Source organism: Microcebus murinus, chromosome 3 (genome assembly GCF_040939455.1).
Source record: "Microcebus murinus isolate Inina chromosome 3, M.murinus_Inina_mat1.0, whole genome shotgun sequence".
In the NCBI taxonomy this organism is placed as follows: domain Eukaryota; kingdom Metazoa; phylum Chordata; class Mammalia; order Primates; family Cheirogaleidae; genus Microcebus; species Microcebus murinus.
The window spans coordinates 18,986,494-19,011,312 of NC_134106.1; the positions used below are offsets into that span (position 1 = coordinate 18,986,494).

The 24,819-nt window shown below is 37.5% G+C and overlaps 1 protein-coding gene across 3 annotated transcripts in view; it reads right to left on the minus strand.

The window, feature by feature from the left end:
• Positions 1–24,819, minus strand: part of ATAD2B (ATPase family AAA domain containing 2B) — a 152,552-nt gene that overhangs the window by 114,512 nt on the left and 13,221 nt on the right. For all 3 annotated transcript variants that reach the window (XM_076000580.1, XM_076000579.1, XM_076000578.1), the window contains one exon: positions 6,095–6,246. In XM_076000580.1, the coding sequence (XP_075856695.1) occupies positions 6,095–6,246 (152 nt within the window). The remainder of the gene's footprint in view (positions 1–6,094; positions 6,247–24,819) is intronic.

Sequence of the window (24,819 nt, forward strand, 5' to 3'; positions counted from 1 at the left end):
CTCCTTTCCCACAGAAAACAAAAAAAAAAATCTTATCCTAATTTACTCTCTTGGAGAACATTTCATTTTTAGTGCCTTTGTATACAATGTGCATGATTCTTCAGGCATATGAGTGTGATTATAAAGTAACAAAATTGATGTAATACATTTATTCTAACAATGTTCTCACTGTACAATGCATTTCTGAAAGTCTCTAGAATAACTCTCAAAATCTGTTTAAAACCACATAGAGGCTGGGTGCGGTGGCTCACGCCTGCAATCCTAGCACTCTGGAGGTGGAGGCGGGAGGATCACTCGAGGTCAGGAGTTCCAGACCAGCCTGAGCAAGAGCGAGACCTCGTCTCTACTATAAAAATAGAAAGAAATTAGCTGGACAACTAAAATAAATACACACACACACACACACACACACACACATATATATAAATTAGACAGGCATGGTGCCACATGCCTGTAGTCCCAGCTACTCAGGAGGCTGAGGCAGAAAGATTGTTTGAGCCCAGGAGTTTGAGGTTGCTGTGAGCTAGGCTGACACCACACGGCACTCCAGCCTGGGCAACAGAGTGAGACTCTGTCTCAAAAAAAAAAAAGAAAAAAAAATCACTTACAAAAATCAGTTTTATTACTTCATAAATATACTTTGGCCTAGGATCCAAAATAGCATTAACTGGGTTTGATCAGTTTATTCGCAAGTCCTGATGCAAAATGAATTCTGGCTGTACACAAAGTCAAATGGTTGAAATTTTATATCATCACTTAAACTATTCAAAGGAATAAGATGTGGACCCTAAAATCATTCCACAATGGTCTGGGTGCAGTTGCTCACACCTGCAAACCCAGCATTTTGGGAGGCCAAGGTGGGAGGACTCCTTGAGGACAGGAGTTCCTGATCAGCCTGGACAATACAGTGAGACCCCATCTCTACAAAAAAATTAGCCAGGCATGGTGGTGCATGCCTGTAGTTCCAGTTATTTGGGAGGCTGAGGCAGGAGGATCACTTGAGTTTAGGAGTTGGAGGTTACAGTGAGCTGTGATTGTGCCACTGCACTCCAGCCTGGGCAACAGAGCAAGACTTTGTCTCTTAAAAAAAGAAAACAAGACAACTTTTCTGAACAGTGGGAACATCAAGCACAGTAAGCTTTTTGTGTGCTCTGATGAAGATAATGTTTACTTAGCTTTTATTATACTTTGTTGCTAATGGAAGATCTGTTCTAAGGGAAAAAAAACTTGTTCAATTGTTCCAATTACCTTACAGTCATAGATCACTGTCACCTTTCACCATTATCACTTCTCTTTATGAAAAGGAGACAGAACATGAAATATTTTCATATATAAGGAGAGAATATTGAGATTTTAGGCCGGGTGTGGTGGCTCACACCTATAATCCCAAGCACTCTGGGAGGCCGAGGTGGGAAGATCATTTGAGCTCAGGAGTTCAAGACCAGCCTGAGCAAGAGTGAGACCTCATCTCTACTAAAAAATAGAAATTAGCTGAACAACTAAAAAATATATATTAAAAGAAAATTAGGCCGGGCGCAGTGGCTCACGCCTGTAAAGCACTCTGGGAGGCCGAAGCGGGCGGATTGCTCAAGGTCAGGAGTTCGAAACCACCCTGAGCAAGAGTGAGACCCCGTCTCTACTATAAATAGAAACAAATTAATTGGCCAACTAATATATATAGAAAAAATTAGCCGGGCATGGTTGTGCATGCCTGTAGTCCTAGCTACTCGGGAGGCTGAGGCAGGACGATTGCTTGAGCCCAGGAGTTTGAGGTTGCTGTGAGCTAGGCTGACGCCATGGCACTCACTCTAGCCTGGGCAACAAAGCAAGACTCTGTCTCAAAAAAAAAAAAAGAAAATTAGCCGGGCATGGTGGTGCATGCCTATAGTCCCAGCTACTCAGGAGGCTGAGGCAGGAGGATTGCTTGAGCCCAGGAGTTGGGAGGTTGCTGTGAGCTAGGCTGACACCACGGCACTCTAGCCTGGGGAACAGAATGAGACACTGTCTCGAATGAATGAATGAATGAATGAATGAATGAATGAATGAATGAATAAATATTTAAATTTTAAAAAAAGGAGATTTTAAAGGTTGGCCAACCTAAACTGTAACATAGGAGCCTAAAAGTCCCTGCTATTTTTACTTCATGAGTTTCTTATATTTTTGTATTTATTTATTTATTTATTTTTTGAGACAAGAGTTTTACTCTGTTGCCCAGGCTAGAGTGCTGTGGTGTCAGCCTAGTTCACAGCAACCTCAAACTCCTGGGCTCAAGTGATCCTCCTGCCTCAGCCTCCCGAGTAGCTGGGACTACAGGCATGTACCACCATGCCCGGCTAATTTTTATATATATATATATTTAGTTGTCCAATTAATTTCTTTCTATTTATTAGTAGAGACAGGGTGTTGCTCTTGCTCAAGCTGTTTTGAACTCCTGACGTGGAGCAATCCGCCCACCTCGGCCTCCCAGAGTGCTAGGATTACACGCGTGAGCCACTGCGCCAGGCCTTTACTTCCTGAGTTTAAAAAAAAAAAAGTTCCTGTGTATCATTGTTCCCAAAAGTTAATCCCTTAAAATGTTCACTGCTTAAGGGAATCCTCCAATAAATCCCTTATGAAAAGAAAGCTCCTTTATTTATTTTTTAAAAAGGAGGTGGTTGGGGGATTTCTCTCTGTATTTTTGTTTCCTGAATTTTTTAAATGGAGACAGTTTCACTTGCATTAGATGATTATTATATTAGAATTTTCTACAGCTTTAATTATCTGGGGCACACACCAATACAATACCAGATTTAAAATTCATTACTTATTCTCCATTTCCCATATAAATCCAAGGCATTTAGTGATTTATTCGGGTTCTAAATCCCAATTCAGAAAAAGCCCCATTCTGACAGACCTTACGCAACCACTACCACCCAGCAATTCTAATGTGCCTCAGCAGTTTGACACAGGTGGTTATACTTCTGCCTTACCTCACTGCTTCCTCATCACCTGACCACAAAAGGAAATTTTCAAGCATGCTATATTTTAGTGTAAAATTAGTCATATCAAAGATTTAATTTATCTGTATCTTAGAGAATGCCTGTCTATTATTCTAGAGACATCAAATCATGCCACATTGTCCAGGCCGCCTCCCTCAAAATCACACTCACATCCACGCCCACACACAGCACCCAGGTGAAATAAATGACTAAACAGACTACAGTCTAGTGGCTAAATAAGTTTCAGCTGACAAAAGTCAATGAAATGGGATTCTATACTCAAAGGATGTCAGGATGCGTATTTGTGAATTCCTACCTAAAAGATAAACAAGAATATATTTTAAAAGGTTTTTGATCAAAAAAATCCTCATCTGACAAACAATATCAATCATAAAAATGTTGATAAACGCAGGCATTCAAAGATATAAACCTAGATTTCTCCTCAAAAAATAACTCATAATCTCCAATTACTTATGAAGACTCAGAAGTTCTAGGTCCACTTTTACCTCTATCTTCATCCAAATACCTGTCTCTAAAATGAAAAAGTATTTCACCAATCAACAGCAATTTCTTTAAAACATTAAGGGTCTTCGCAAAGTTCTTTACAATTTTCACTACTTTTTCAGTCCAGAAGCAGTGGATCATGCCTGAAATCCTAGCACTTTGGGAGGCTGCGGGAGAAGGATCACTTGAGGTCAAAAGTTCCAGACCAGCCTGCATAACATAGTGAGACCCTATCTCTACAAAAAATTTTTAAAAAGTTAGCCAAGTGTGGTGGCACACACCTATAGTCCCTGCTACTCGAGAGGATGAAACAGGAGGATCACTTGAGCCCAGGAGTTTGAAGCCGCAGTGAGCTACAAAGATGCCACTGCACTCTAGCCCAGGCAATAGAACAACACCCTGGAGCCGGGAGCAGTGGCGGCTCACGCCTGTTATCCTAGCACTCTGGGAGGCTGAGGCGGGCAGATTGTTTGAGCTCAGGAGTTCAAGACCAACCTGAGCAAGAGCAAGACCCCATCACTACTATAAATAGAAAGAAATTAGCTGGACAACTAAAATTACATAGAAAAAATTAGCCGGGCATGGTGGCGCATGCCTGTAGTCCCAGCTAGTCAGGAGGCTGAGACAGAAGAATTGCTTGAGCTCAGGAGTTTGAGGTTGTTGTGAGCTAGGCTGACCCCACGGCACTCTAGCCCAGGCAACAGAGTGAGACTCTTTAAAAAAATATATATATATCAATTTACATAAAGGCCTTCTGGGTGGATAAGATATGGGCAATCTAGTGTATGACATATTCACACTTGAATAAACTATTCTAATCACCTTAAAGGTCAAATTTTAACAAATATTTTTTCAGGAACATTTATACAGAAAAAGAAGTCTGATTTACTCATTTAATAAATGCAAGATACAGATTACAACAGGTAGATCAAGTTTAAAAGTGTAATTAAATGATAGCACTTATTTTAAGTAATGTCATTATAATGATCCAGACCTGTTTCATCTCACAGATGTATGAGTGTGGAAAGGAGAAAAAAAAAAAATCAACAGACTATCTCATAGTATATATGCATTCATGTATTTTGCTACTTAGCTCCCAGACAATGCAAAATAAAAAACATTAAAAAAAATGTAAAAGGAAGTGGTACCTCTTATGGAACATATTCTTAATAAGTACAGACTCCTTAAGTAAATGTATGAAGCTGTACAGCTAGTACTCCAAAGATTTTTTTTCATTAAAGAGTAACAGTAGCCGGGCGTGGTGGCTCACGCCTGTAATCCTAGCACTCTGGGAGGCCAAGGCGGCGGATTGCTTGAGGTCAGGAGTTCGAAACCAGCCTGAGCAAGAGCGAGACCCTGTCTCTACTATAAATAGAAAGAAATTAATTGGCCAACTAATATATAGAGAAAAAAAATTAGCTGGGCATAGTGGCACATGCCTGTAGTCCCCGCTACTTGGGAGGATGAGGCAAGAGGATCACTTGAGCCCAGGAGTTTGAGGTTGCTGTGAGCTAGGCTGACGCCATGGCACTCACTCTAACCTGGGCAACAAAAGGAGACTCTGTCTCAAAAAAAAAAAAAAAAAAAGAGTAACAGTATCCAGGCCGGCAGGCCATGGCTCATGCCTGTAATCTTAGCACTGGGAGGCTGAGGTAAGAGGATCACTTGAGGTCAAGACTTCCAGAACAGCCTAAGCAAGAACAAGACACTGTTTCTACCAAAAATAGAAAAAATTAGCCAGGTATGGTGGCACAAGCCTGTAGTCCCAGCTACTCAGGAGGCTGAGACAGGAGGATGGCTTAAGCCCAGGAGTTTGAGGTTGGGTGACCTGTAATGACACCACTGTACTCTACCTAGGGCAACAGAGAGACTCTGTCTCAAAAAAAAAAAAAAAAAAAAAGAGTAACAGTATCCAGAATTTACCAACACATAAAAAATCAAAACATTTTACATACTTAAAGAAGGGAAGAAAACAAAAGACCACCTTCTTACTTCTGTTTGCAGTCATCCATCATCAGTACTTCTATATCAAAGACTTTAAAGAAAACAGAAGCTAAACATTCTGATTTCAATGTTTAAATCTTTTCTATGTTTGTGTGTGCCTATCCTAGCTACATTAAATTATTGCCATTTACTTTGAAACTGACTAAAATTAAGTTTTACACATTGAACCAAACAAAAAGCAAATTTAAGTTGAAAACAGATTAAAAGATTTCTTTAAAAAGTAATCAAAATTTCATTATTTCATTAGTATATCAATTCAAGTGAAATATTCAATACCTTAGAGAGAGATTTTATTTTCAAATAAAAACTATAATTCTGTTTTATTTAAACTTTCATGACTATAAATTTGTATGCACATTCAAGACCTATCAAAATCCTTATTTTAATAATCATATTTTCTATTACATACCATATATCTTTATAAAACAAAAATATAGCATATTTGGAGAATATAAAATTACATACAAAAATTATAAAGTTTAATACAATTTATTTATAAGTATTTATACAACTAGTTATTTTACCAGTTAGAAAATTAACACTAATATCAGCCCTGAATCACATCAAATAATTTATGAAAAAACAATCAACAAGTTCTCCTTTCTCACCTGGCCTGTCCAGCTGATATGTTCCATTCCTCTCGCTGACCAGTACTTCGTGATTTTGATTTGTCTTTGCAAACAGAATCAGGTTGTTTCAAAGTGCGTTTGGCTGGAGGAGATACGTGGCTATCACTTAAACTACCATCAACTTCAGCTTTCTGAAAGACAACATTAAAAATGTATTTATTATTCCTATTAAGACAAATAGAATTCCTAATATTCTTAACTAATCAAGCACAGTATTTTTTCAAGCAATAAATATTTACTGAATAAATCACACTACAAATATAGTAAAATGTAATAATCTGTGAATATAGAAATAAGAAAGTTAGAAATATTAAATTTATAATCAGAAAAGTATGTTTAGTTTCTTGTTTTTACTTTGAAAAGGTGGGTAATTTGGTGTATGTGTAGGTACACACACACACACACACACACACATATATATATATGTGTATATATATATATATATATATATATATATATCTTTCTAAGACATGATGCCTCAAGATCTCCTCCTAAATACTCCAGTACATGTACCTCCCAAAACAAGGACACTTTGCTACATTACCGCCATACAATCCTCCCAATCAGGAAATCAACATTGGTATAACACAAAGCCAATCCACAAACACATTCAAATTTTACCAAATGTCCCAACAATGTCTCTCTTTCAGGTCCAGGATCTTATCCATGAATACATATTGCTTTTAGTTATCAGACCTCCTCAGTATCATTCAATCTAAAACAGTACTTCAGTCTTTTCCCTATCTTTCTTTCATGCCATTGGTTATAAAGTGTATAGGCCTTTCATTCTCTAGGATGACTTCTCAATCTGGGTCTAGTTGATGTTTCTCATAATAAGATTCAGGCCATACATTCCTGGAAGGAATATAGAAAAATGATGCTATGTACACACTACACCTATCCTTCCCATCCCTGGAGATGTTAACACTGATCAACTGGTCAAGTTGATGTCTGCCAGGTTTCTCCACTATAAAGTCATTATTTTTCCCTTTGTATCTGATTATATATTGTCAGGAATTATTCTGATAATTCACCAATATCCTGTTCCTCATCAAATCTCCACCCACCAGCCTTAGCATTCATTGACTACTCTCACCATAATCAAATATCACTATGATGGGGCTGGCCTTAGCTCAGCGGTTCCTTCGATCGCATTTCAACAACTTCTCTGTGTAGTCAGAGCGGTTCGATACCCACCCGCGGGCGCTCTCCAGCCCTTTAAAAAAATTTAAAAATAAATAAATAAATAAATAAATAAATAAATAAATAAAAATATATCACTATGATGGTGATTATCTAAGTCCATCTGTCCTTTTTATATTTTTTACTTTAAAGAAGAGCTTTCCCTGTCCCCCCAACTCATGTATTCATTTATATTTGTATCAGTATGGACTCATGGATTCTTATTTTACTCCATAGGTTATTATCCCTTACTCTCCTTATTTATTTTGTCACTCAAATCCCGTGAGATTTGGCTAGTGGGAGACCCTTCAAGGTGATTGTTGTATCTTCTGACACATCCCCATCATTCTGAGTACTTCCTTACATTCTGGAACAACAGAATTCCCTAGGCTCATTTTGTACTTTTCCCTCTCTGGACCTAGGATTAGCCATTTCTCCAAGGAGCCCTGGTTATGGGCACTACCAGGTGTGTTCACTGTTACTGAGGTTTCACTGCTATTAAGCCCTCTAAGCAGACAGAGCTAAGAAATATATATATATATATATATATATATATATATATATATATATATACACACACACACATACATACATACATATACATGTAAAGATACACATCTATACCTATTCCTGTATATGAGCATAAATAATGAAAAAGAAAAAGGCTTACACCAATACTTCTAATTCCAATCCCACATCTTTAATTTCTATCCTTTCCCCTTCTATGTCTATAAAACCTTTTAGGTGAGAAACCCAGCTTCCATCATCTTCAGTACATTCATTTGCTCTTTCAATTAATTTATTTATTCAATGTAACCAACTCTCAACCAGAGTCCTCTTCCACCATCATACTTTTATCATGCCCCCTCCCCAGCCCCATGTCCTCAGACTATAGGAAGGTCACTGACTCTGCACAGCACCCTCCTTTCCACCTCCCAATTCCTTGGATGCTAGGAGGGATGGGGAAGAGAGGTAAGGAAAGATTAACCTTTTCTTTACAGATTATTTAATTCATATGCTAATGCTTTATAAAGTATCACCTGACATTCTAGATCAGAATTTCAAAGGTATATAGGATTATCTTCAGTGCGCTACCATGTAAAAATATTTGAGACAATCTAGTTTCCTTTTATGCTACAAATTTCTTTTTAAGATTTCTTTCTTTTAAATTTCTTTTAAGAAAAATATATGAAAACTATCCATTTCATAACTACACATTTCTATGCTTTCAAAGCAAGACAACTATATTACACAAGTAATTAGTCAAAATGTTAACTACTAGCAAGCAAGCATAAGAAATATTTATAATGATTAAAGGTGTCCAAGTATATTCTATAGAAACAGCACTCACTAAAAATTTTTTCCCAAGAACAACAATTTCTAATTTTGTTCTGTACTATAATTTACCATGAACTAGTTTTAAAGCCACAAGACCACACTGTTACTAAAGGACACAACAGGTAAAAAAATTAGAAATTAAAACATGATGCCAGAAGATGCAAAAAAAAATTTTTAAATAAAAAATAAAGAAATTAAAACATGAGAGTGTCTATAATTAAGGATAACAAACATGTTAGTAACACACACAAGCACTTGTTAGGTTAAGTTCCTAAGAAAAGCTGGTTAGCTACTTCCAAACTGAGTAGAGGGCGGGAAACCATTTAAGATGCCATTCAATCATGTAATAATCCTTTATCAATAAACATACTTACTATACTTAAACAAATGAGTGTTTTTAAAAATTGTATCATTTCAATTCCCTAAGTCCTTGCCTTCTCAAATCCCGCTTTTTTTTTTTTTTTTGAGACAGTCTCACTCGGTTGCCCAGGATAGAGTGCCGTGGCGTCAGCCTAGCTCACAGCAACCTCAAACTCCTGGGCTCAAGCGATCCTCCTGTCTCAGCCTCCTGAGTAGCTGGGACTATAGGCTTGCGCCACCATGCCTGGCATATATATATATATATATATATATATTTTTTTTTTTTTTTTTTTTTTTTAGTTGTCCAGCTAATTTCTATGTTTATAGTAGAGACAGGGTCTCCTTGCTCAGGCTGGTCTTGAACTCCTGAACTCAAATGATCTGTCCGTCTCTGCCTCCCAGAGTGCTACTATTACAGTCGAGAATCACCTCGCCTGGTCTGGAATCCTGCTTTTTAACAGAGTAAATATTAATACTAAAGCTCTAAACGATAAACTACCTAACTAGCCCAAGATTACATGGCTAACAAATGAATGACAGAATTAGAGCCAAAAAAAAAAAAAAAAACCTAGAATTTTGGTCCTTTCATTTATAATATAGTTTTCTTTGTACTATCTCAGATATCCACCCTAAAACTGTTTTTTGTTTTGTTATTTTTTTGAGACAGAGTCTCACTTTGTTGCCCAGGTTAGAGTGAGTGCCCTGGCGTCAGCCTAGCTCACAGCAACCTCAAACTCCTGAGCTCAAGCAATCTTTCTAACTGCCTCAGCCTCCCAAGTAGCTGGGACTACAGGCATGCGCCACCATGCCTGGCTAATTTTATTTATATATATATATATTTTTTTTAAGTTGGCCAATTAATTTATTTCTATTTTTATAAGAGACGGGAGTCTCACTCTTGCTCAGGCTGGTCTGGAACTCCTGAGCTCAAGCAATCCTCCCGCATTGGCCTCCCAGAGTGCTGGGATTACAGGCGTGAGCCACCGTGCCAGGCCTCAGCAACCATTTTTAAAAAGAGCACCAGGTGATTCATGCACATTAAAATTTGAAAAGCATTATTATATAATATATTCAAGAACTAGTTACTGAGGAAGCAATATCATGTGTTCTAAACTAAGGTGTATTTGTGAATATAGAAAGTGATACCTATAAACTACTTCAGCAATTTAGATAGCCCAAGCCAGTATTACTCCTTCAAATCTGATCACTCACCCTTCAAGACCTCTCTCAAGACACATTTTTGCTATGAAATCTTCCTAAAGAATCTAACCTAAATGAACACTTTCCCCCTCCTAGCTGTAACACTAAAGTACATTTTTGGCTCTTAATTATACTCAACTTAGCATTATACATTTACCATCTTTAAAGTATCATGTACAAATCTTGAAATTCTAGCAAGATTTTAAGCTCCTGAATTACAAAAGCGTACCCTATTTCTGTTTGGGGTTTGTTGTTGTTGTTGTTGTTGTTGTTTTAGAGACAGGGTCTCACTCTGTCCACCAGACTGGAATACAATGGCACAATCACAGCTCACTGCAACCTCCAACTCCTGGGCTTAAGCAGTCCTCCTACCTCAACCTCTCCAGTAGCTGGGACTACAGGCACACACACCACCACACTCAGTTAATTTTTTAAATATTTTTTGTAGAAGAGGGTCTCACTATGTTGTCCAGCCTGGTCTTAAACTCCTGGCTTCAAGTGATCCTCCCATTGCAGCCTCCTAAAGCACTGAGATTACAAATGCGAGTGTAAGCCACCATGCCCAACCCCTATTTCTTTTTAATTCCACACAATAACAAGATTGTCCCAAGTTTGTTCATAAATTATTAGTAGGAATTATTAGGGAGAATAAAGGAGGACACATGAATATAAAGTTTGGGAAACAATGAAATCCAAGGTTTTTAACTACAAACCTTCTAATAGACTTTATTAAGATAATATGCAGTATAAATTTCTAAGTATGGAATATAGTCTATAGCATTTCACAGACTTATTTGATCAAGCTCTCTTTTTTTCTATGGAGATCTGCAAGTACTAAAGTTTCCCAAACATACTCTGGAAAAAAGTACTATGTACTACTGAACTGAAGAAAAAAACAGTAAAGTATTTGAAATCTAGCAACTTTTAAAATAATCTGAAACCAGGAGTGGTGGTTCATTCCCGCAATCCCAGCAACTCAGGAGGCTGAGGTGGAAGGATCACTTCAGCCCACGAGTTAGAGACCAGCCTGGGCAACATGGGGAAACTGTGTCTCAAAAAATAATAATAATAATCTGAGTATCTAATTCTTTGAATATCAATCAAGTTAAGTAAATTTGTATATCTATTCGTTGGCCATTCTCATATTCTACTGGGTTTCTTCAGTTCCACTCAAAAGTATCTCTCAAACCAGGGTCCACATACTGCCTAAATTGGAAATCACCTGGATTACTCATTACAAAAATATAACCTGCTGGACTAGACTGGAATCTCTGGAGGAGGAACATTTTTAAGGAGAGCCTCCAAATGATTCTTAATACACAAAGTTTCAGGACCTCTGGCATTTAACATAGTTCAAGTATGATATGAGGCACATCATCCTAAATGCTGCAGTGTACTTGGAGTTAATTCTCTTGTCATGGGAGGATTTCAAACTCAACTTGGCTCTATGACAGAGACCTCAGAATAAATAGCATTACAAAAGATTCCTTCCCTCCAAAGAAATCTAGGAATTGAAGTAAATCAAACAACTCAGATTTATAAATAGATACAAAATAATTACTTTGGCACCATTTAATTAACTTCAAGCTTTGGGAAAGCTTTTACCTACAAACCTGATACCAACAATTCACCTTTAATAGGATAATCATAATACTCAACCTTTACTTTTTCATCTTCAAAGCACTTTACTAGCTAATTATAACCTAACCCTTAGAGGGAAGGCGTTACCAGTTTCATGACAAAGATACTTAAGGGAGATTATGCAATCTACCCACAGCCATTTAGCAATCTGTGTCACAATGATTACAATCCCTGAGTAGAAAAAGTATCTCAGACTAAGGAAATAATTTCATTTAACAAACATTTATTGAGGACCTACTAGGTAAGAACTACTTGAACTCAACACACAATCTACTGGGTTGAAAACCAGTCACAATAATGACGCATGTCATATGTTTAAGTACTATGATAATGTACAATTGTCTGAAAGCAAAAAACAAAAAATGGCAACTGCTACTACAGGTGAAGGAAGATATAAATGATATGGACTTTAAAGGATGAAGTTTTCTATAGAAATGGAAAGATATTTTGCAACTTAATAGTGGAGCACAAAAATAGAGAAACATAATTCAAGGATGAGATAACTTCCAAGAGAAGTATAATAGTAATAATGTCAAACGCTTTAGAACGTAAAAGTACAATGAAAACACAGTCATCCCCACTTATGTGACTTTTTTCTCTAAACTCCAACCTTCCGAAATAGATAATTTTTTCTCAATTTGCAAAAATCATTTTCTCTTTGAGTCTTAAGAGTCTCTTAAACCATACCCATCAGCTACCACAAATAATGACCACTATTCTGCCATAAATCTTGTAAAACTAGGCAAAAAAAAAAAAAAACTTGAGGATAATGAAAGAGATGAATTTATGCTGCTATGGTTTTTGCAGAAGCCTTCATGTCCAGACCCAAATTTGTCAAAAATCTAGAACCTGGATTTTAATCTAAAGAGAGAACTGATTCAAGTATAGCATTTAAAAATGAGAGATTCATAGAAATAAGTGAATTAGCAGACCACTAGATTAACTCAAAACTATTAACAGATGATGGCTTCATCTAGAATTGGAAAAATAAAAATTAAGAAATCAAGTCCAGAAAGCAAAATAACTAGGCAATCAGTGATATACATACCAGTACTGTATTCAAAATAAATATAATAAAGGCAGTTGATAAAAAGAGTTGGTTGGTGGTGGTCGTGGTGAGGGAAGCTGGGGAACAGGTGTTAAAGGGAGAAGTATAATGCTGAATTATAATTGGAAAGTTAGGTTTGGAATTCTAGCCAGAAAGAGAGATGTCTATCAGGCTGTGGGAAATGTAGCTCTGAGATAAAATGAGGTAGAGAGTAGAGATAGATATGAAACAGTAATAAAAGAAAATTATTATACAGAATAAAAAAACAAGATAGCAGAAATCAATACCTTAAAAACTGCCTACATTAAAGGGATGAAAAAAAGGGATGCCATAGAAAAAAGAGAAAAAATAGTGTCCTGTTAAAACAAGGCAGGGGGCTGAACTTTGTTCCAAAAAGACTTACCAGAGGAAAGCTGATAAGCCTGAGGATTTGTAATTAGGAGGTCCTTATAACATCTTAGAGGTCAAGTTCTGTAAACCATTGGGTGGAAATCACTAGGTGAATAGCTGATTAATGAGAAAGTACAGGCAATGACTATAGAGCTAGTCTTATAAAAAGTGTGAGAATTAAGAAATAAAACAGGCTGGGCGCGGTGGCTCACGCCTGTAATCCTAGCACTCTGGGAGGCCGAGGCGGGCGGATTGCTCGAGGTCAGGAGTTCGAAACCAGCCTGAGCAAGAGCAAGACGCCGTCTCTACTATAAATAGAAATTAATTGGCCAACTAATATATATAGAAAAAATTAGCCGGGCATGGTGGCACATGCCTGTAGTCCCAGCTACTCGGGAGGCTGAGGCAGGAGGATTGCTTGAGCCCAGGAGTTTGAGGTTGCTGTGAGCTAGGCTGACGCCACGGCACTCACTCTAGCCTGGGCAAAAAAGCGAGACTCTGTCTCAAAAAAAATAAAACAATAGTTTTAAGAAGTTACAAAATCAGGGAAGTGAGGAAAGAATTTTCTTTTTTAAAAAGATAAGTCAACTTGGTTTCTTAAAATAAAAGAAAAGGAACTATAAAAGATAATAAAATAAACTTTTTAAAGATTAAGGTAAGTGATGATAGAGTCTCAAAGAGACAAGAAAAAGAAAACAGAATGAGAACATTTTCCCTGAAGTTAGGATAAGAAAGTGTATGGGTACAATCAATCTTTTCCAATTTCCTTTGTAGAACAGCCTTTTGTATACCTTTTTTTTAAAAAAAAAAAACAAGTACTCCTGTTTTCATGAGAAAGCTTAGAAGTGCAGATTTTTTTTTTTCATTTGTTAAAAAAAATGCACAGAGGCAGTGGTTACCATGACTGCAAAAAACAAAACTCTGCACTGCTATTTACTTACTTAGGGCCAACACCATTCTACAAAGTTCTGAAACTCCAGGCACACAAAGTGTCCTAAATTCTCCTCAAATGTCCCAAGAGCAATGGCTTAATAGTTTAGTATTTCTAAACAATCACCATGAAAGAATATAGAAAGAGGAAAAAAGTGAAAAAAAATTGAGCAGTTGACTACAGATTCACACTCTATAATAATTTAAAATGCACTTTTCTTCCAGATAAAAATTTCTTGAAGGTAATTTTTCATGTGCTAATATTACACTACTCAAAATTAGAAAGATACAATGTAGGTACTGAAAAATGAATGCCACAGACATAGAAGTTGTATAGACAAAACCAATATTATGTTGCAGCACTACCACTGTAACTCAGAAACTACTATTTACCTCATAAGATTTTCAGAAGAATCAGATGAGGTAGTATAAGTAACAAATATTATACCTAGTCTGACAGTGGACATAATTTCAAGTAAGAACACTTGTTTGGCTTTGTAGGATTAACATAACTTCATAAGCTAATTTATTATCTTCCGTGATTCATTCCCTCCACAAACAAAATTTATTAAGCCCCATTTTTGTGTTAGATACTGAAGATAATTAGTGATAAGGCAGCCCCTGCCCTTCATGGAAGTTAAAACCTAACTCCTTAAATCAGCTGGTAAATGTATATAAAGTGCTGGAAAAAAAAAGTGCTGAGAGCATTAGGTACAAAGGGGAGTGAGATACAAATTGATTTAGCGTCTTTGTAGAGAAATTTTTAAAATTTAAAATACACATAACCATTTGACCCAGTAATTCCATTTCACCTATTTATAATGTTAAAAACATGGAGACAACCTGTATACCAATAAGGAAAGGTTAAATAAGTGATATATAATGATACAAAGAAATACTAGAAAATCATCAAGAAGAATTATATGAAAGAATATACATGATACATAAGTAGAAAAGCAACTATTCAGGCAGCTGAGGCAGGAGGATCACTTGAGGCCAGACTTTGAGGCTGCAGCACACTATGATAGTGCCTATATATAGTCACTGTACTCCAGTCTGGGCAATATGGCAAGACCCTGTCAGAAAGAAAGAAAGAAAAGAAACAAAAAAAAACAAAAAGAAAGAAAATCAACTACCATAAATAGTATATAGTATAGTATGATTCTACATCTGTTTAAAAATATACACCTATACCCCTCTAGAAACAATGGTTCAGTTGTGAGGCAACCCTCTAGTAAGGCATTGGAAACATTACTGGATTTGGTTGTTTTTAATAAAAGTCGAAATAAACTATTTGAATAATAGAGTAAAATGTTTATGTTAAGAGAGGGACAAACATTTTTGTTTTGTTTTTGTTTTTGTTTTGTTTTGTTTTGAGTCAGAGTCTCGCTTTGTTGCCCAGGCTAGAATGAGTGCCGTGGCATCAGCTTAGCTCACAGCAACCTCAAACTCCTGGGCTCAAGTGATCCTGCTGCCTCAGCCTCCCTAGTAGCTGGGACTACAGGCATGCACCACCATGCTCAGCTGATTTTTTCTATAGATATTAGTTGGCCAATTAATTTCTATTTATAGTAGAGACGGGGTCTCGCTCTTGCTCAGGCTGGTTTTGAACTCCTGACATTGAGTAATCCGCCCGCCTCGGCCTCCCAGAGTGCTAGGATTACAGGCGTGAGCCACCGCGCCCGGCCAAGAGAGGGACAAACTTTTTAATAAAAGTTGAAACAAACAAAAAATATATATATACACTGAGGCCAAGGTGGGTGGATTGCTCGAGGTCAGGAATTCAGCCTGAGCAAGAGGGAGACCCCATCTCTACTATAAATAGAAAGAAATTAACTGGCCAACTAATATATATAGAAAAAATTAGGCCGGGTGCTGTGGCTCACGCCTGTAATCCTAGCTCTTGGGAGGCCGAGGCGGGCGGATTGCTCAAGGTCAGGAGTTCAAAACCAGCCTGAGCGAGACCCCGTCTCTACTATAAAAATAGAAAGAAATTAATTGGCCAACTGATATATATATAAAAAATTAGCCGGGCATGGTGGCGCATGCCTGTAGTCCCAGCTACTCGGGAGGCTGAGGCAGAAGGATCACTCAAGCCCAGGAGTTTGAGGTTGCTGTGAGCTAGGCTGACGCCACGGCACTCACTCTAGCCTGGGCAACAAAGCGAGACTCTGTCTCAAAAAAAAAAAAAAAAAAAAAAAAAAAATTAGCCAGGCAGGGTGGGGCATCCCTGTAGTCCCAGCTACTCAGGAGGCTGAGGCAGTAGGATTGCTGGAGCCCAGGAGTTTGAGGTTGCTGTGAGCTAGGCTGACTCCATGGCATTCACTCTAGCCTGGGCAATAGAGTGAGACTCTGTCTCAAAAAAATAAAAATAAAAAAAAAAAAATATATATATATATATATATAAACAACCTATAGTACATGTGCAATGGTCTGGAAAGATACAAACCATCTTTAAAAGTGATCATCCCTAGGAAGAACAAATGAGAGAAAGAAATTAAGGGAGCAAAGAAAGGCCTTTTTTTCCTGTGTACTTCCATATTGTTTGAAATACTTTTTTTATAATTTTTAAATAAAAATAAAATATTTTCCAAAGAGCTGAAGTTAATAATCTTGCATACTCTTCAGTGTCTGATACATAATGGTCATTCAATTACAGCAATTAAGAAAGACACTTCCATTTCCAGTTGAACTGATAACTACTATTTTTTTTTTTTAACAGACAGGGGTCTCACTAAATTGCCCAGGCTGGACTCAAACTCTTGGGCTCAAGCAATCCTCCCCTCTACTCCCTCCCCAGGAGCTGGGAATCTGGACAGGGGCCACCATGCCTGACTTCCAAATGAACTGTTAACTTCTAAATAACTGAATAGCCTTGGGCAAATACCACTTCCTCTCATTTCTCCCAGCAATAAATTTAGAGATTGAATTGGGATATTGAAAACCAAAAATTTAAAATAAAAATTTTCACATAAAAAACACCCACCAGCTCATGAATTTGTACTGCCAGTTTCTCTCATTTGTGCAAATATCAATAAATGTCTTAATGAAGTTTCTCTTACTGTTTCTTTGCATACATTTAGACTTCTTATAAATGGGTTGTGTCATTGATTAAGAAAGGTATACTAGGATTTGGTTTTGTTTTTTAAAAGCAGATTCCCTTAACTTTTAACTTGCACAATCAAGTTCACAACTATAACACTCAGTCACCCTAAGTGTGAGCAATAAAGTAGGCTCTAGCTGCGGTCCCCAATCCCCAGCTGCAGGGCCCCCCACCTCCTCCCATTTGTGGAAAAACTGTTTTGGGGGGGAGGCATGCATCAGAAGGTGAGTGGCAGGTGGGGCAAGGGAGTGCAGGTAAGGTGCATATTTACAGATGCTCCCCATTGCTGGCATCACCACCTGAGCTCCACTTCCACCCCCCTCCCCATGGAAAAATGTCTTCCATGAAACCAGTTCCTGGTGCCAAAAACGTTGGGGACCACTGGCTAGAGTATTCAGTAAGTTGCAAAAGGAAATGAACTTTGTATCAAGCAACTTCAAGATTTTAGCCCCTGAAAAGTGGGCCACTTAGCATATGGGCACCAAAAGGGTTAACAGAAGTCTGCTAGAAGCACCAAGTCTTAGTTTACTCCAGTAACTGTGAGTATATTTCTCCAGTATGCCATCAAAGGTGCTAAAAACAGTTTGCTTAATTATCAGTTTAGGGGGGAAATTTTTTAAGTGCCAACGTCTAAATAATAATAATTGTAGAAGGAATGAAATAGAGAAGTATACTTGAAGAAATAATGAAGATAAATTTACCACAATCAAAAAACAATGTAGGCCGGGCCCGGTGGCTCACACCTGTAATCCTAGCACTCTGGGAGGCCAAGGCAGGAGGATCACTTGAGCTCAGGAGTTCGAGACCAGCCTGAGCAAGAGCAAGACCCCATCTATACTAAAAAAATTAGCTGGACAACTAAAAATATATATATATATATATATATATATATGAAATTAGCCAGGCCGGGCACAGTGGCTCATGCCTGTAATCCTAGCACTCTGGGAGGCCGAGGCAGGCAGATTGCTCGAGGTCAGGAGTTTGAAACCAGCCTGAGCAAGAACAAGACCCCGTCTCTACTATAAATAGAAAGAAATTAATTGGCCAACTAATATATATAGAAAAAATTAGCCAGGCATGGTGGTGCATGCCTGTAGTCCCAGCTACTCGGGAAGCTGAGGCAGTAGGATTGCCTGAGCCCAGGAGTTTGAAGTTGCTGTGAGCTACACTGACGCCAAGGCACTCACTCTAGCCTGGGCAACAGAGTGAGACTCTGTCTCAAAAAAAAAAAAAGAACTTTCATAACACTACTCCAAGGAGAAGAGACTAGAGCAGCAAATTTGGAAGTAATATTTATTTGAAGTACACATGTACTCTATTTCACTGCTAGGTAACTATCTCAAAGAAATTCCCACATCAGGTCCACAAGGAACATTGTATCAGGGTATTAACTGCAGCAGTATTTGCAGCTGCAGGGAGTAGGGAGCAATCTAGGTACCTGTCAGCTGAGAGTACATAAACCAATATAGTGGCCAGGTAATCTATCATCCAAACATGTTAAACAGAGTGTTGGGGGCATTCTTAATTCTTCTGGGACAAGTATAAATTCTGATTCTTCCAGGCAAATCAGAACCATACAGGGCTAACTGGGATATGTGGGCACCCTACCTATTAACCACTATTCTCCGTAACGTAGGAAGATACATGGTATGTATAGTTGTGGCATTCTCTGGCTGTGTAACAGCTACCTTCTTCACTTTTTCAGATGTTGGTAGAAACTACTAAATGAACAGCATTAAAGAGTAGTGATAGAAGAGGTAAAGAAATACAGATAAGACAAGATATACTAGCGGACATGAAAGCACTAGGTTTAAAATATTACTACTACTTACCACCTATTTTTAGCCTTCCACAGGCCATTTAACCTCTTAGGCAACTCAATTTCCTCAGATATAAAATGGGGATACCATCACTTGCTTTATAGGGTTGTTATAAGGATTAAATAAGAGAACATTAAACAACACCTAGCATGTATGAGATGCTAAATAAACCTTAGTTTAGTCCTTCCTCTTCTTATTAGGCTACCACCAAAAAGGCAGAAGGGCAAAATGCAACAAGTAAATATAGCAAAAAAGAAAGATTTCCAATGTGAAAATAATTTAAAATGAGGCATACTTTCCATTCATTCATTCAAAAAATATTAATTAGCTGGGCATGGTAGCTCATGTCTGTAATGCCAGCTACTCAAGAGGCTGAGGTAGAAGGATATCTTGGGCCCAGGAGTTTTAGTCCAACCTGGGCATCATAGGAAGACCCTGTCTCTAAAAAAAAAAAAAAGAAAAGAAAAGAAAAAAAAGTATTGAACACTATATCTGGCAGGCACTGTTGTAGGCACTCAGGATACAGCTGTCAACGTAATAGTCTCTGTCCTTAAAGAACATGGAAAAAAAGAGTTTCAGCAAAATATTCAGTGAGTAAAGGACTAGAATTCTTAACACACTATCCACATTATTCATCTGGCACCTACCATGAACAAATTTACATCGTTAATAATTTCTCATATGCATACCACATGCACAGTTACAGTACTAAAGGTAGAGAATGTGTTTTATTTATCCTCTCTTCTCAAAGCCCTACCATCATGATTTTCTCAAAATGGGTCAGCTCCCCAACAATATGTTGTTCATTCATTCATTTAACAGGTATTTACTGAGCATCTTCATTGTGTCAGATGCTGGGCTAGGCCCTGGGAATACAGCAGTTAGGGAGAAAATAGGATATAGTGTATACTCTTATGGAGCTAATGGAGGAGTCTAGGAGAGAAAGACTTTAACCAAAGATATATATCCTACCTCCACATAAAACTACAATAACCTGAAAAATTTTTTCAAAAGATTATCTAATACCAGGCCGGGCGCTGTGGCTCACGCCTGTAATCCTAGCACTCTGGGAGGCCGAGGCGGGCGGATTGCTCAAGGTCAGGAGTTCAAAACCAGCCTGAGTGAGACCCCGTCTCTACCATAAAAATAGAAAGAAATTAATTGGCCAACTAATATATATATAAAATCAGCCGGGCATGGTGGCTTGTGCCTGTAGTCCCAGCTACTCGGGAGGCTGAGGCAGGAGGATAGCTTGAGCCCAGGAGTTTGAGGTTGCTGTGAGCTAGGCTGACGCCACGGCACTCACTCTAGCCTAGGCAAGAAAGCGAGACTCTGTCTCAAAAAAAAAAAAAAAAAAAAGATTATCTAATACCAAATAGTTATAATTCAAAAGCATCTGAAGTTTAGCATCTGACAGCAACATATACTTAAAGTATCTAAAAGCTCATACAAATTATAGCCTTTTAACTGTAATGTACATGTCTTTTCTATCATTCGATGTAAACCACATAATATGCTTACTTCCCCAAAAATATCTCGCTTATATTTAATTAAAGTTAACACATATCATATATGATTTTCCTCCTTTTTATTTCTATATAATATTTTGTCCAAAAATCCCAAATGCTTTTTACTCAGTAAGTCATTTTTCACAAAATCCTCCCCCACTGGGAGACAAAAAAAGTAGTACAAAGACCAAAAACCTAAATATCAAGAAATTAATTCAAGTCGATTATGTACACAAATGAAATTGATAATGCACACAAATAAAACTTCATTATGTATGTTCTAAAGAAATGCCAGACATACAATCCAAAGTAATATAGCATTTAGATCCTTCAACAGATAGGATTACTCTCCATTCAGGTGCAAACACTAGTTGGCCTCCTTAGTACTCACAAGTGATATTTCTATCACCTTATCACCTGTCCAGCTGGTTTCCAAAGGATACAGGTTTATCTATAATTAGGTATTTAGGCAATATGCAATAAATGGCCTATCAAAGAATGGTTAAAAGACTATTTGCAAAAAAAAAAAAAAAAAAAAAAAGACTACTTGCTGGGAAATGATTTAAGAAATTAATATGTATTCACTTCCATAAGTGTTATAAGTTTCATCCATGACCCAAACAACTACTGAACTACAGAAATAGCCAGTAAATGAATTCTTTAAAGTCGTATTTTCAGTTGGCTACCAGAGATAATCCTATGAACTTCACTGCTGGTTTAGTTCAAAATTGTAGCAGGAGACATTGTCAAGTTGCTCAATATCACCTAAATTGTGCTCCTCCTGAATTTGATACAGTGTAAGAGTAAACTTGTTCTAACTCTGAGGAACTTGTATTTTTCCCTACTCACCTGAGAGTTATATACATTATTACAATCCCCTCTCACACAGCTTTCCATATTTTTAACCCTCAACTTTGACTACTCCACTTTGTTATGTTAGCAAATGTATGAGTGTTGGAAAAGAAGTACAGAGTGATCAAAAAATTAAAATAAAAAATAAAAAAAATAGTTTAGGGTAACAAAAGAGCATATTAAAGAAGGACCCCAGGGATTTTTTAAAAATTAAATAAAAGTAACATAGCATTTTACCTATAAAAATCACTCAAAATAAATATATTTTGATCCTTACAAGATGGGGACTCAGAATCAATGACCAACTCAAAAAGCCCAAACAGCTAGTGCAAAGCCAGAAGTACCAACAAACAAGCCTAACAAAGAGGTAGAAAAAGACTTAAAATACCTTTCAAAGACTGCTATCCAGTTCTGTGAATACAGTATTAGACTGTTTGCTGGAAATGATACTTAGGTGGAACAAATAAATGCTAATAACTGATAGCCAGATTAGCTGACCTAAAGAAGTCAAGCTTTATGCATGCTTAAAAAAAAAAGCCACCATATACAGGAGTAATGATCCCTAACTACATAGCACTAAAAGTCAACTTGACATTTAATAAGTATGGGCACATTAGCTGGGTGTGGTGGCATGCCTGGAGTCCCAGCTACTGGGGAGGGTGAGGCAGAAGGATCGTTGAACCACAGAGTTCAAGGTTGCAGTGAGATATGATGGTGCCATTGTACTCCAGCCTGGGTGACAGAGCAAGGCCCCATCTCAAAAAAAAAAAATAAATGTGTGGACACAAAGGCAAACTACGGACTGGGAGAAAATACTTGCAAATCATATATCTAATAATGAGTTAAATTCCCAAATATATAAAATACTCCAAAATATATAAGTTAAATTCCAAAATATATAAGGTAACTCCATAGCAAAAAAATAAAATCAAAATTAAAAAATAGGCAATGAGTCCTGAATAGACATTTCTCCAAAGGAGAAATATAAATGATCAACAGGGATATGAAAAGGCGCTCAACATGACTAATCAGGGGAATGCAAATCAAAACCATAAGGAGCTATCACCTCACACATGTCAGGATGGCTCTTACCAAGACAAAAGACAATAAATGCTGGGGGGATGTGGAGAAAAGGGAACCCTGGTACATGTCAGTGGAAAAGTAAAATGGTACAATCACTATGGAAAATCGTATGAAGGTTCCTCAAAAAAATTAAAAATAGAACTGGCATATGATCCAGCAATCCTGCTTCTTGGTATTTACCCAAACAAATTGAAAACAGAATTTCAAGGAGACTTCTGCACTCCTATGTTCACTGTAGCACTGTTCATAATAGCCAAGATATGGAGACAATCTAAATGTCTGATAGGTGAATATATTTTTACATGTGTGTATGTGCAGCGGAATATTATTCAGCCTTAAAAAAGCAGGAAATCCTGCCATTTGTGATAACATGGGTAGATCTGAAGGACATTATGCTGGGTGAAATAAGCCAGTCACAGAAAGATAAATACTGTATAATCCGGCCAGGCACGGTGGCTCACGCCTGTAATCCTAGCACTCTGGGAGGCCAAGGCGGGAGGATAGCTTGAGCTCAGGAGTTCGAGACCAACCTGAGCAACAGCAAGACCCATCTCTACTAAAAATAAAAACAAATTAATTGGCAAACTAAAAATATATAGAAAAAATTAGCCAGGCATGATGGCACATGCCTGTTGTCTCAGCTACTCAGGAGGCTGAGGAAGAAAGATTGCTTGAGCCCAGGAGTTTGAGGTTGCTGTGAGCTAGGCTGACGCCACAGCACTCTAGCCCAGGCAACAGAGTGAGACTCTGTCTCAAAAATAAACAAACTGGCCGGGTGTGGTGGCTCACGCCTGTAATCCTAGCACTCTGGGAGGCCCAGGCGGGCGGATTGCTCGAGGTCAGGAGTTCGAAACCAGCCTGAGCAAGAGCAAGACCCCGTCTCTACTATAAATATAAAGAAATTAATTGGCCAACTACTATACATAGAAAAAATTAGCCGGGCATGGTGGTGCATGCCTTTAGTCCCAGCTACTTGGGAGGCTGAGGCAGGAGGATCACTTGAGCCCAGGAGTTTGAGGTTGCTGTGAGCTACGCTGATGCCACGGCACTCACTCTAGCGTGGCAACAAAGTGAGACTCTGTCTCAAAAAAAAAAAAAACTAACTAACTAAAATAAAGATATAAGCCTTAACACTGGAAAAAAAAATCATTCCAGTAGCCCACAGAACGTATCCTATACTTATTCCCCTATTCTACAGATACACCTCTTGTCAAAAAGGCAAACCATAGGAAAAGCTCTTTGGTGCTCTGACTTTCTAAAGCAAATGAAATCTCTCTAAACACAATGAATGAAATAATCTAAAAACATAGAGGAAAGAGGGAAAAATCAGCATCAAGCATAGTTAAGTGAAGAACATAGCACAAAAACAGAAAAAGGGGAAACTCTTCAATTACCTATCTTACGAAGATAAATACACTTCTTCCCACAAAAATAAGAGTATTCTAAAGCAACAATATGGGTAACCCCATTTTCCATCAAATAAGACTTTACAGACACTAACAAATGTCTATTACAGACCCCACAGACAAAGACCATGCCTTTAAGTACAACAGAAAGGATGAAACAGGAGTGCTAAGTTTCTATAAAACCAACTGGAGAGGAAGAGTTAACCAGACTCAAATCAATCCACTTCAGAAATATACAGCAAAGAAATATACAACCTGCTTCATAAATATATAATCCATAAACTTAGTAAATTCAGAATTATAACATCTTCTAAAGGTCTAATCACTATATAAGATGTCTCTAAAATCTATCAGGAAAAGCAATCAGATAACTATCAGTTACTAAAACCATAAATCTTTTTAAAACTGAAAAACATTTCAAAGTAAGTCATCAGTAGCCTGTTATTTATTGTCTTTAAAACATTTAAGGGTCCTTAAAACAAAGTTTCATTAGTATCCTTCTAGAAAGAGCTCTAGTATCTTTTATTCTTCTAGCAATTTAAAAGCTACTAAATGTTCATTTCTGCATTAGCTTATTGATTCCTTGCCTTTCAACATCTCCATAACAGCTGCTTGACAAATTACCTCACCTTATTCCTCTGGGGGTAAGGACAGTGTGCTAGCCATGAATTCAAAAATGGGACCATAAACTGATCATTGATACATGAGCTAATTGCTTCAGATGAGTTAGACACTGCTCTAATAGAGTAGGCATTCATAGCATGACACAATTAAATGCTTACACTCTAAATATTTTATTTGTCCTTAAGTGTAGAGGACAGATCTTTTTCTTAAATTTGCTTT